We start from the raw sequence: 13,601 nt of genomic DNA on the forward strand, positions 1-13,601 counted from the left end.
CGTCGCGTCGCGTGGTGACGTCAGACGCTAGGCCGCCAAGCCATCAACAAATCCTTGATCCACCAGCCACCACCTCTTTCCTCGAAAATCCCTTGACAGTCTCTCAACCTTCTCATCCCTACATTATCCAGATGACAAGACTTTGAGAATACTCTGACAGCCACAATCCACACAGGTTCTGCGTGAGCTACGCTAATGAAATACCATCTTCCAGTGTGGAATTTACGGATCTTGTGCTACCAAGCGGCGGATCTGGCGGTACCAAATGGAGCACAGCATGGAATGCCAGTGCATTTGCCCAGGAGCCAAACTTGAAGCCTCTTCTCGTCTCGAACAGCGGGCTGAGTCGCACCCGAGCTACAAGACCACACCCTATGTGTCTTTTGTTGACACCCCCTTAGCCACGTCCACGTCAGCCTCATTTCGAAGCGGTTGTTTGGAATCCCGCTGCGTGACGCACCTCATTTAGGACTAATCAGAGAAACCTCATGCGCAACTGGCTTCCACCTCTGTCGGCTCTTGATGTCCGAGACCAAAGAACAGCACGCTCGGCAAAGCTCGGCAAACGGTCGATGAAACGCTGCTCGTCATGATTAGCTGTCCTGGTACAGAAGGAGCTCATGACACGCCCAACGACCTCTACCATATCTACGGGTCGTTGCCATAACGCGGAATATACGACAAACTATCTCGCTGTTGCCAAGTTCATTGATGAGGTTTCCGATAGCGCAATTCCACCACACTTGACTCGCCACTACCGCGCACACACACGTTACAACTAGGAACTCTCTAATTGTCCTCATCACTTTTGAAAATGCGGTAAGAAGGATAATATCCTCACCGGCGACCTTGAGTGAGATATTGACAAGTACTCGAAGAGGCTAGATGTAAAAGTCGGGTCACGGTAGGGCTTAGCCCGATGGATCTCGTGTCAGCGCTAATTTTCTATCCTGGAGTCCTTGTACTACACCTGTTGCCATCCCTCTCCTCCGGCTTTACGCGAAGGCCAACAGGATGACTTTAAGTAGTCACGATGACCCACATTGTTGCGTACTATTTACGGCCAGACCGATCCAAAAGCCTTCGCGCACAATTGCAGCCCTGCGGTTGTAAAGTAAGCAGCTCGAGCCACAATCTGTGGCAACCACGAGACGGCGACTTGCTCACGTTTGTAGGTATCGATCCACCTAGCATTCCCCAATCTACCTTGAGATCGCGGCTCTGCCAATGGTAGTACCCCAGGGTCTTGCTACGTTACCAACACTAATACTCTTAGCTGCCAAAATGGCTGCAGATAAGGTAGTGCAGACGTGCTGACTTTGTAGGAGACGGCTGCAGGACCTCAATCTTTGGCTGTTTGCACTTACCAGGTCCTGCACCTTTCTTACTTGGCAATACACGGACCGGCCAATGCAGGCTCCGATGGCGAGGTCTGAAATCAGCGGACTCTGCATCGCAGACAGCAACTCAGAGTCAGGCTACGCCCAGCACCAAGCTTATACGTTCACCGGAAGTCCACCAGATTCAACAGATGCTATAAAGTATTCCATCGCACCTTGGAATTCTCTCTGATCACACTTCATAGCCAATCTCGAGCGAAAGACGCCACATCCAACATTCGTTGACAAATGGACGCCGCCAAAATCCCGATTTCAATGTTATCATCGTACGCACCGACCCTCGACGGCATTCACAATGGCGAGACCAACCTAAGCTCAGATCCATTCAAGTTCAGTCACGGACTTGCTGGTGTTAATCAATCTGCCAACGACATGTTCATCCATATTCTTATCGCGACGGCGCTGATACCGACGATACTTTCCTTCTGCCTTCGTATCATCGTCGCCGCCAGGAACGATCGACGACGAGTTTCAACCATTGCTTCATGTAGAGGACAAGAATTCTGGGCCCGGGATCGCTACGCCTTCTGGGGGGCCCTCAAGCAGCACTTCCTGTATGCGCCAGCCAGATTGACCAAATACCGGCAACCAACGGGAGCCTCTACGGCTGGTGTAACTTCGGTCTCACTACCCACTCGCGCTCATGTGGTTGTGATCGCTCTCTATATTCTGAGCAATACAGCGTATTGCTTGGTAATATCTGTGCGCCCACGTTCCGAGATGATGGCCGAGTTTCGAGGCCGCTGCGGGTCTCTAGCCACCTTCAACCTCGTCTTCACGATACTCTTTGCTCTCCGGAACAACCCTCTAATCAACTTGCTCCAGGTCAGCTACGATACCTTCAACCTTTTCCATCGATGGACGGCCAGACTTGTCGTAGTGGAGGCTATAGCCCATGTTTCCGCGTTCCTATACAACACGTACCAGGTGACCTATAATGGGGAAAGCGGCTGGCACAGTGTGGGCCGGCTTCTACAGCATTCACTGTCGTATCGGAGCGGCCTTGCAGCTTTCGTCGCCTTCGTATTTCTCATGATGCATTCCATTGGCCCCCTTAGACGCTCATTCTACGAAACATTCCTCTCACTGCACCGAATCGGCATTGCAATAGCGATATCCGGCGTCTACTTTCATCTGGCGAAACATGCCCTACCCCAACTGCCTTGGATGTATTTGGTTGTCGTTCTATTGTCGTTAGAGCCCCTAGCTCGCTTCCTTAGGATATTACATCTCAACTTCTCGTGGAAGAGGAAAACATGGACTTCTGTCAAGCTGGAAACATTACCCGGAGAGGCGACGCGTGTCACTTTCACTCTACCCCACTCGTGGGACGCGAACCCTGGATCACACGTTCAGATCTACATGCCAAGAGTAGCACTGGTGGGGTCACACCCGTTCTCTGTGGCTTGGTCCCAGCAATTTGGAAACGCGAAGATCCCGGGGGAAAAGCTGTCCTTCACCATCGACGACCCTGGATCCCAGGATGGACCTAGCACTGTCTCGTGCATCATCCGTTCGCGCCGGGGGATGACTTGTGCTCTTCATAAATTGGCAGCGAAATACGAGAACACTCAGGTGCACTTCTGGGGAGCTATAGAGGGACCGTATGGTGGCCAACACTCGCTTGACTCATACGGCACTGTCGTGCTTTTCGCAGGAGGGGTAGGAATTACACACCAGTTGTCTTTTGTGCGACATCTGCTCAACGCACACAACAGCAATACAGCCGCCGCAAGAAAGATTGTACTCGTTTGGTGCATAGCCAACCTTGATTCCGTGGAGTGGGTGCGGTTTTGGCTTGACGAAATCGCATCATTACAGCATTTTGGCGAAGTCGTGAGCATACGGGTCTATGCGTCCAGAATGGGCTCATGCGAACTTGAAAGCCGTTGTGTGCCCGCGTACCTCGACGTAAGACTGCAGCGGTGCGATGTGCAGGATGTACTAGATGAAGAGGTGCTTGCACAGATCGGCGCCATGGCGGTCTCAGTGTGCGGGCCAATGGGCTTCAGTGACGGCGTTAGGGCAGCTGTCAGACGCAGGGTGGGTGTACGAAGCATTGACCTTTTCGAGGAGGCATTCTCGTACTAGTCGACACTCGCAAGTAGCGTCCGCATCATGGCAATTCCGTACCCATGGCGAATTCAGCCAAGCACGTGTACCTGCAACCAACATTCGGCATACTGTTCCGGCTCAACATGGGCGAGGCAAAAATATAGTAAGACACGTCCGTCGTACTCACTGGCTTATATCAACGCCACAGTGTCACCAGACTCGGCCGTGACCGACATGAGCGATGTTCACTGTCGGAATTTGTTTCCGCATGCGACACGATTTCCAGGCTGCTGAGTTGCCCCTTCAGTTCCTTCCGAAATTTCACCCATGGTCGCGATGTCTCAAATGGTATTTCTAGCCAAAAATGCGTGGCGACTACGACCGTTGGTCTACTTTTGCATGCTAGTATATTACGGGGCGGATAATGCGTGTGTCTTGCGATTGGGTCACATGGTCGCGGCGGGGCATGATCTAGTTAAGATGTGTTCTGCTCAAGGCTTGTACTCATCAGGATCAAAATAGCTCGCATACTCTATGTAAGTGCACACATGAACTTCGGCGCTGGTAGTCTTCCATTTCCAGCGGTATTTGTTTCCGAATAGCGGAAGGCTGTCATCATCACAGTCGCGTACCAATCTTGATCTCACACTTTGTCATTCTCAGTCCTCTGCATCGAAAACCTTTCTTCCAATGTGCGTTAGACGAAAAGCTTTTACTTACTGCGTTGCGCATTTCAGCAGTCGTGTGCCTTCAAGTCTGCTCTACAGAGATCTCATCATAATCACCACATTTGCTTCCAGGTACCGCACTCATTCAGAGAATGCTATCTTGATACTGCAGTCGTTGTGGTAGCATGTGGATCTATTGCACTTGGCTAATTGGTGAGGGTGAACGTCACTGCCTCCGACTCTGGACGCGACTTCCTCACCATCACCAGATAGTGATTTTTTACCATTGGCTCGCTTATCTGGCCCTCTGCTGGGCAACAACATGATATGCATCCTTCGCCACTAATCTGCAATGAATACGTTGAGATACCTGTTCTCGTGGTTTGAGTGAGTCCTCTCTCACCTACGCTTCACCGTGGGTAAAGCACTGACACCACAGAAAAAGCCCAGATATCATCTCCGTCGTCACAAGTACACCAACTCCTACGACAACAGCTACACCCGAAACCCCAAAGCCTGAGAAAAACATCCTCATTCTCCAGCCCAAGATGTCCAACAGCAACAACGCGACCGTCGGCAATGGCAACACCAACGGCCACGCCAATGGCAACAACACCCCCAAAGAAGCCACCTTCTACCACAACTCCGTCGAGCTCTTCGATCTAGGCATTACGCGCTTCGACCAAGACACCGCCGCTGTCGGCGACCGCGACTTCGCCCTCCACGCCCAAGGCCCCGTTCTCGCGCGCGCCGGCCGAGCACCCCGCGGTCTCGAAAGCCAAGTCCACGCCTGGAACACATTCCAATACACTACTGAAGAAGTCAACGAGCGCGAAGAGCTCAAAGGAGATCTGCATGGCGGACAGTTGCATCGCGAGAACCGGGCGGCTGCAGGTGCGCAGGGCGGGGGCGGTATGAACGGCGGTGGTAGGGGAGGCTTTGGAGGAGGCTATGCGGGCAGAGGTGGTGATAGGGGCGGTCGTGGCGCGGCTAGGGGTGGTAGGGCCGGTGGTGCGGGACGTGGTGGTAGGGATGATGGGATGCTGGAGGGACTGTGTGCGGGTAGGAAGCCGGATTATGATTGCCCGCCCATGGCGAAGGGTATGGCGGAGGAGATGGATAAGAGTATGTTCTGGGATGGACCGATCGTCTAGGGGAGATGGGAATGTGCTGAGTGAGTGGAATGGTGGTATATGGGATTTCACGTGTGCCTCAGCGTCGCTGATGAGGTGGGCTCTTAAGCTTCTGACCGTTACGATATCGTAGGTACCTCTACGAAATGAAGTCGGGGAATGCGGTGGTCTAATCAAGACATGCTACGGCTCTCCTAGAGTCACTCCATCAGAAAATAAAGCTCAAACTGCATTTACTTGTGTCGATGATACCTGCCATCATCAGTACCAGCTTCCTATCTCTTGATCTTACATCGTTCGTCTCTGCTTCTTGTCCCTATGAGTAGTCAGCATCTCTCCGGATCCTGTTCTTTCTCCAGCAACCCAAATCACCTTTTTCGTTCTTCCGTGTTGCTTCCACATTGCTTCCATAAACACCTCAGCAGATGGGCGTACATTTACATGTCGCTATTGTCGGTGTACTGCCAACAATACACCGCCCAGGGCACTGAGCTACGCAAGTTGCAAGAGCAACGCTTTGATTGCAGATAGCTCTATTCCCAGAGTCGCATGGTAGGGCGACAGCATTGGCTCCCACAAAGAGGGCGACAGCTGGTAGGAGGATAGTTGGAAGATACATGTCGGTGAAATGAAACAGAGGTTTGATCAGAGTAAGGGCGTTTGGGTACGGTGAGTTGAGGGGGTGTGCGGTGATGGAGAGGATTCATCAGACATTATACAGACCTGAAGTTAGGCTCTTCAAAGGACGTGTGTTCTGCACTAATGCTCAACTGGAATAAGTGACTTTCTCAGCTGACGACTGCTGATACCACAACACATACAGCATATTCCCAGATCGTCCCACAGCTTACTTCCATATGAGACAAAAGATGCGGTAACTTGCTAATACGACTTCATCTCACATCATCTCGTCCGAGTACACTTCCAATTCCGCGAAACTGCTTGCTCACTTCCTCTGCTTTACCCGGCCATCGACCTTCGTCCCACATTCTTCTCCGTTAGTGACATGTCTTTTTAGGCTCTTTGCTCCACACCTACCCTTTTGCGTTCCTCTCAATCTTTCTCCGTTATCAATATCCTAGCATTTGCATGTCATGACCGTATTCGCCATCTCCCCCTTCTGCACGCATGTCCCTGGACAGCTAGCTCGGCATGCAGATGCTGAGACCGAGGAACCGCATTTTACGTCTGCGGGGGTAGGAGAGGCGGCTGCGGGGCCGAAGGAAAGAGTAAAGAGGGCGAAGAGGATGGGTTGGAGATGCATAATGGTTTTGGTGGTTGATTTTGATGGTCAAGAGTGGTCGTTCGTCTTCCTGTGCAGCTGGCTTGGGATTTGGATAGTGGAAAGAGAGTTCTTTATGGAGGTGCAATGTAAGGGATCGCTAGGATCGGAGCTTTGGTTCACATCTCACGTCATAATCTTTTAACTATCTGACCACACTGCCGTCTCTTGTTGTCTTGCCCACTCCCACTAATACATCACGCCATCAGCATACTTGTATAAGCTGTAGCCCGAAAGCTGATTACTTTTCCTGCTATAACCTGCTCTTCATATCCGCTGAGATCATCTCGCCTTTTTATCTGCATCGCCGGCCTATCACCTGATGTTTACAACATTAGCAACCGATGCGCCCGAAAGATCGGAAGACTTACTATTCCCCCCTATTCGTATCATTTCATGTCCTGCTGGAAAGCCTCTTATCGACAGACACAGATCGACAACCCCGAGTTCAGAGTCGTACCGGAAGCAACGCAGCGACCGTGCACACAGTTTGCATGGCAGTAACCGGTGAGGGCAACTTCGCCGCATGCACCACCTGCATGTATTCCGCCGCTCTGAGGTAGAGCGATAGCGGTGACGATGGTTGGGAGCATAATGATGAAGAGGTGTTGTAGATGCATAGTTAGTAGTGTAGATGTAAGAATGAAAGGTTGTACTGCAAGGTAACGGGAGCTGAGGGGACTGTTGCAGGTTTTATCTTTTAGTGTGCTCGGGTTTAATGAGGTGAGCTAGGAGATTGATGAGGGAGGATATTAAGTTGTAGGGAGGTGAAAGGGTGAGTGATGCAAGGGATGTGTTTCCATGACACATGTATGCATTAGGTTGTCATTTTTACACACATGCAGCGACGAATTCCTTTGTCATACCAGAAAAAACCACATTCCTTCTGCTTCCAACATCTTTCAGGCTCCATTAGGAAACCTAACATTCCCGGTCCTTGGCAAGCCCAAGCTCCACCGCTGTCTTCCTCCTCACTACACTCCAATTGCCTTAAATTAACCTCCATACGCATCAGATGATGTGGTCTGTTTATTCGAATTGGAGATCAACATACCAGTTACGCACTTCCACCTCCACCTCCGCCCTGGGCCCAGGGACATTTGCACCACACATAACTGCTCGCCTGAACACACTTTCCAGGGCATGATTGCAAACAAGTGCTCATGGGAGCGACAGCTCCACACTCCACTATGACGGCTGCGGAAGTTGTCGTAATGAGTGTGAGGGCAGTGAGAAGTAGGGTTACGACGGGGACGTGCATTTTCGCTGATTGGCCTTGTTCGCGCAGGAGGCTTTCGGAGGGCGGTTCACTGGGTAAGGGATAATGAGCAGTGTGGAAATGAGGAAAGAAAGAAGATCTTCAAGATGATAAAGGCTGAACGATGGGGAGTTGAAAAGGGCGTTCCTTACGCCGGCAAAATGTGCTGATATTGAGGCACGGATTTCGAAAAGGCGTAGTATGCGTGTTGGAGGCGTATGACACCGCATGGCCGGGCGTTATAGTACGTAACCTCAAGACTGTTGGATGGCTTAAGTGGAAAGGTTCCAGAGTGGTAGGAAGCGCCGTGACGCCAAGAATAAGCTGACATATGCTGATGCGATGCCACAACAGCAGTCTGACAAGAAGGTTTCCTAATTGCAACGCTACAATCTGTGTCGTTCTTCCCAGAAAAGTATGCTTAAAGCTACATCAACACGGAACCTACTCATTTGTGAAGTTTCAATAGTGCATGCAGCAAAAGTTTCTCCCAGCGCTCAGGACTTCTTGAAGTGACGGTGTATCAAGCCGCACAAACTCTCCCATAACACTTGGTCCGTGCCTCTCAGCCACTCAACAACGACTTCCCGCGCCAGGTCTACAACCCGAATACGAAAGGCTAGCTCAATCTTTCGTGCAGAATCCTCCTTCATATCGACGAGTCCTTCCTTCTGTTTACGTTCATATGCGCGGCGATAGGAGCGGCTCCATACGTTTTGACTGGCTTCTCCGATACCGGTAGATGTAAGAGGATCCCAGGTCCAGGTTAGGTCAAGCGATTCGAGTTGAGTGTTGATAGCATCTTTGGCAGCCTGAGGTTCGACTGCAGGTGGCAGGGCGATGGGATAGGATGTTGGGAACGGGAGATACTCGTTGGCCATTCGCTCTATACGCGCGTGGCTGTTTCTTGGTCTGAGGTCGCCGAAGCTCCACGCAACGATCCATCGCTTGGTGCTTGATCCAACCTCTATAGTACCAACCGCCCAATTGGTGATGCCGTGCTTCTTCAGGAGATTGATGATAGCCTTGGCGCTGTCCATCTTGCCCAACATGCTGGTATACCACTGTACCTTGTCCTTCAAAACAAGACTCTCGTTCACCATCTTCGTGACGAAGCCTAGATCGCCACCGAGACAGACCATTTCGTTTTCTGAGCCAGTACATACGGCGTTGGGTTTCCAGCTCTTTCCTTCACCCTTCAAGCTAGACTGCATGTCGGACACGTCGGTGAAGAAGGGTGGGTTGCAGATGGTGAAGTCAAGACGGTCTACACCAAGGGCTGCCAGTGGTATCACTGGGTTCAACTCGGTGGTTTGGAGTAGCTTGATACGTGTCATGAAGTTGTTGAGCGCGAGGTTGCGAGCTGCTGAGTCGAAGCTCTTCTTGTCGATATCCGTAGCGCACATTGACCAACTCGGACGTGATCTCAGACACAACAAAGTGTATATGGCGGAAGCCCCGGTACCAATGTCCAGGCCTTGAACTTGACGGTTTGGATAGTACTTGCTAGAATAGTGTGGTGATGTCGAGTCAATCAGGCCTTGCAGCCAGGCTACGTAGTTCCAGCGATTGGGAATTGGCGGGCACAGGCGATCACATGGCACGTCTAGTTGGAGGCCAAAGTCGACTTTCAAGATAGCCTTTGATAGGGTCTGGGCAGTCTCGGGGTCTTGAAAATCCAATTTGCCAGACGTTCGCTGCCATAGTTGTTTGAATTCCTTGTCGCTCTTGGTGAGGGCCTTGAAATCGACGGTGTCGTAAGGTGGTCGCTGCGCAAGATCCATCGTGTTCTCTGACGCCGACATCTAGGTGATAGAGCGCAGAAATCGTAGCGTTGCTGTAATGTGATCTGTAAGATGTGGTGAGGGACGCATTCAACAGGCAAGTGCCGGGAAGATGACGCTTGGGCCAACTCATCCTGATTGGCTGACAGCACAGCAGGAGATGAGACGAGGAAGGAGCCACCGGAGCACCTTCGACTAGCTGGAAAAAACCCAACAGATGCGCTGCCGCCTGCATTAGTATAGAAAGGAAAGCTTACAAAATCCCAAGGCAACATAAAACTTCTAGGAGGTAGTGAGAGCGTAGGAGAGTGTACAATTGATATACAAGAATTTGATAGCGTCGCCGCAACTCCCGCTCATACCTACTGTATGCTGTCTACCCAACGCCGAATCCATATGCAATTAGATCAAGAAAGGCCCGTCGTACGCTCCGTCAGCTTCCTGCAGTCGTACTTCTTCGAGCGTCGGCACGGTTCCGGGTCTGTAGAAACCGAGGAGCATCTCCATGTCCTCCTCGGTCATGGCGCAGAGGTCGTCGAGCGAGTATTGTTCGCATACCTTGGACATCCTGCATGGGCTGAGTCAGCGAGTACCTTCCGGATGCGATGTAGGGAACATACCACTGCATCCGCTTTGGGCCCTCCTCAATGTTCGGAGCGACCTTTCGCAGCTTCCTCCGCAGCATGCCGACTCTTTGCACAGCGTTGCCGATGTTGTATGGTAGGCCAGCTGCTATCTGCCTCCTGACGATGTTGGCCAGCTTGGGGCCATTGCCGTTTGTGCTGACCATGATCTGGAGCGGCCCATCGCGGTGCACGCTGCCAAAGTAGAAGTCGCACTCGGGCGGGACGTCGGCAATGTTGGCTGCTATCCGCCTCTCCTTGCATAGCTTGTAGATCTGCGACGAGGCCTCCGGATCGTCGACTGCCGTCAGGACCATGTCGACGCCATCGAGGTCTTGGGGCTCAAACTTGCGATCGATGTAGTCGACCTGGCCCTGTTCTATCCGGTAGGCGACTTCTTCGTTGAGGCCGTCGCGCGGGGAGACGAGGGTGATTTTGGCGTCGGCATTGAGCACGTTGACGATGCGACCAGCGGCGACCTAGACTTTTGTCAACTGTCAATACTTTGCAAGGGGCCCGGGGGTGTAGACGTACCTCGCCGCCGCCGACGACCAGGACGCGCTTATTGCGGATCTGCCATGCGAGAATCAGAGAGCCGCCGCCCTGGATCTCGGGGTAGGGGCCTTTCATGGTGCGGAGAGTGTTGCGGAGATGGAGCATGCAGCGCGGAGATAGCCATGTCTCGATTCCGCGTCATTGCCAAGGCCGTGCTGAGGACGTCGGCCGGGCTGGCTGGGCTGTAGAGTTTTCTTATCGCATGCACTTCGCAATCACGCAATAATAGTTCCCTCGCTGGCACTAGCCATGTCTCCCTGGATGGTGCGACTGCGGGACGGGGACGCGTTTCCAAGATGCCGGCATGTGGTCCTGCAGCGCATCCCTAGCGGCCCTTGCAACGGCGCGCCCAAGACCCACGCCCTAGCCTACCCATGCCGGCCCATGTACCTTCACGACTCCAGCAGACACTCCCGAATATGACCTCGCGCAGGTCTCTGGGCGGCGGCCGCGTTCTCGGCAGCGGGAGGAACCTGTCGCCCGCCGCAGCACCGCCGCAGCCTGCAGCCGCCCACCGCCGCAACGCGAGCCTGCTCTCGCCCTCTGAGAGCTCCGTCTCGCTCAACTCGCAGGCCTCCAACAGCCCCGCCAGCACCGCAGAGACGCGCGAGGATATCGGCAGCAAGGTCCTGGTGGGCCCGAGCGAGCATGCCGCGGCGAGTGCCTCCAGCAGACTCGTGTGCCCGATATGCAATGAGGAAATGGTGGGTTCATAGCACCTGCTGCAGCAAGAACAGTCGTCTGACGTAGCAGGTAACATTACTACAACTGAACAGGTAGCGCCGCCTCATATCCGCCCAGTATGTTAGCCCTGACCAGTAGTAGACATCTCGACGACAACCACCAGAACCTGGTCGTGGAGGAGCAGGATGAGGTCAAGAACTGGTTCGAGGCCCAGATGCACAAGGCCAAGAAGTTCCAGCCGCTCGCCGTGCTCAACCAGAAGCTGAAGGGACTCGACGTCTTCGAATCCAACGATGTCCCGTCGCCACCCCAAATCTCCCATTCCGCGAGCAGTTCGACCGCCCACGTTGCCCACGAACCCGCACCCGTCCGCCGAGACCCCGAGGAGGAAGTCACGCGATCACATTGGCAGAGGCCTGGCTACCGCGATGTCTGCTCAGACCCCATGTGCGCGAGGCCCGTCACAGCATCACAAATGGCGCTAGGCGGAAGTCAGCCGGCAGTAAACTGCAGACAGTGTGGAAGGCTGTTCTGCGAGGAACACACTATGTACCAGATGAAGCTCTCGCGGCAGGCCAAGCACGACCCTGTCCGAGGCGTCTGGTGTCGCGTGTGCGAGACATGCTACAAGTCGAGAGACGGGTACAACGATCACCACGGCTTCGAGCGCGACCACTTCGACGAATTCGCCAAGATTAGACGGAAACGGGTGGATAGAGAGCGAATGGAAGTCAGCCGGCTCGAGAAGCGCCTGACCAAGTTGACGCAGCTTCTCGCAAACCCGCCCCCAATAGAAGAAACGCAGACTGCAGGGAGCTGGTTCTCACTACCGGGTGTCAAGAACCAACGCAAGACTCTGGAGCAATCAATAATCACGTGGGAGGAAGACGCCAAAGTTCCCAACTGTCCCTTCTGTCAGCAGGAGTTCTCGACATACACATTCAGAAGATCACATTGTCGCATGTGCGGACGCGTCGTCTGCAGCGACCCCAAGACTGGCTGCTCCTCGGAGATAGGTCTCAATGTTGCTAGCACGCAGACGACTGAAAAAGATGCTGCGCAGATGAGTGTTGACGTGCGCATGTGCAAAGACTGCCAGCACACGTTGTTCGCTAGAGGCGACTTTGAGCGCGAGCTAGCCGACAAGCCAAAGGACCAGCGTGCATACGAGAACCTTGCGCAATTCGAACGTGGCATCCGATTACTCCTTCCACGATTCCACAAGCTCCTGCAGGCCTTGCAAGACCCAGACAAGTCACCCACGCCGCAGCAGTTGACTGACGCGACCAAGGTGCGCAAACGATTAATGGACGGCTTTGCACAGTTCGATGTAGCCGCAAAACGAATACGAGATCTCCCCACCGACTCGCCGACACAGCAGAAGCTACAAAGAGCAGTATATCAGCAAGCTTACAGCTTCTTGAGCTTACACATGCTACCGCTCAGAGCGTTACCAAAGATCCTCAAGCATGCAGCCCCGCAAGGTCGAACGAATGGAGGTAGTGCTCTCGCGTCCATTAAGTACAACGACCGCTCCACTGGCAGTGTCGTAAGCAGCAGCGAGGTCTCCGCAATGGAATCAGAAGAGAAAGAACTCAAAGAGCGGTTGATCGTACTTGAGGAACAGAAGTTTATAGTATCTGAAATGGTCGCTGATGCCACCAAACACCGAAGATTCGACGAAGTATCCAGTTTGGCGCAGAATGTGGAAGACCTGAACAAAGAGATTGACCAGATTAATGGCCAACTGGGACAACTAGACTTTGCCAGTGCTTACCAGGGTGGCATGGCTAGCCCACAACCTGGATGAACAGCTCCGAGGGAGTATCCTTCCGAACAATAACCAGTCCCGTTATAGGGCATGGTCACAATATCGATTTCTCAAAGCCCCCGCCACGGTCCGATCATCTTGACAACCGACAACGCAGGAGCCACCATGATGCACCTCACTGGGGCTAGAGTCTGTCATCGTCGCACACCAGAGATCGCGGCTAAAGCCTATACAACTGCCTACAAAGCCGCGCGTAGAGGCGCAAGCAAAGTACATGCGTAGGCAGCAGCGATGGGGTGTCTTCATACGAAAACGGTCCTTTGGGGATTTCAGGCAGGCAAGGTCGGGCCTATTGTGAGCACCACGTCTCACGCATCCATAGTAATAC

At 53.0% G+C, this 13,601-nt stretch overlaps 4 protein-coding genes across 4 annotated transcripts; 2 read left to right on the forward strand and 2 right to left on the reverse strand.

Moving 5' to 3' along the window:
* Positions 1-4,475: 4,475 nt before the first annotated feature.
* Positions 4,476-5,277, forward strand: J4E92_006101 (uncharacterized protein; the record flags this gene model as incomplete). The annotated part of the gene is made up of 2 exons (XM_051497475.1): positions 4,476-4,510; positions 4,563-5,277. The coding sequence occupies 2 exons, from the start codon at positions 4,476-4,478 to the stop codon at positions 5,275-5,277; spliced, it is 750 nt and encodes a 249-aa protein (XP_051352122.1).
* A 3,016-nt stretch (positions 5,278-8,293) lies between these two features.
* Positions 8,294-9,601, reverse strand: J4E92_006102 (uncharacterized protein; the record flags this gene model as incomplete). Its single annotated transcript, XM_051497476.1, has 1 exon — positions 8,294-9,601. The coding sequence occupies one exon, from the start codon at positions 9,599-9,601 to the stop codon at positions 8,294-8,296; it is 1,308 nt and encodes a 435-aa protein (XP_051352123.1).
* A 381-nt stretch (positions 9,602-9,982) lies between these two features.
* On the reverse strand, positions 9,983-10,833 carry J4E92_006103 (uncharacterized protein; the record flags this gene model as incomplete). The annotated part of the gene is made up of 3 exons (XM_051497477.1): positions 9,983-10,148; positions 10,201-10,682; positions 10,738-10,833. The coding sequence occupies 3 exons, from the start codon at positions 10,831-10,833 to the stop codon at positions 9,983-9,985; spliced, it is 744 nt and encodes a 247-aa protein (XP_051352124.1).
* Positions 10,834-11,177: 344 nt separating this feature from the next.
* On the forward strand, positions 11,178-13,252 carry J4E92_006104 (uncharacterized protein; the record flags this gene model as incomplete). Its single annotated transcript, XM_051497478.1, has 3 exons — positions 11,178-11,462; positions 11,512-11,534; positions 11,584-13,252. The coding sequence occupies 3 exons, from the start codon at positions 11,178-11,180 to the stop codon at positions 13,250-13,252; spliced, it is 1,977 nt and encodes a 658-aa protein (XP_051352125.1).
* Between the last annotated feature and the right edge of the window lie 349 nt (positions 13,253-13,601).

The sequence above is a fragment of the Alternaria infectoria genome (genome assembly GCF_024043175.1).
Source record: "Alternaria infectoria strain BMP 0036 chromosome Unknown scaffold_9, whole genome shotgun sequence".
Lineage (NCBI taxonomy): Eukaryota > Fungi > Ascomycota > Dothideomycetes > Pleosporales > Pleosporaceae > Alternaria > Alternaria infectoria.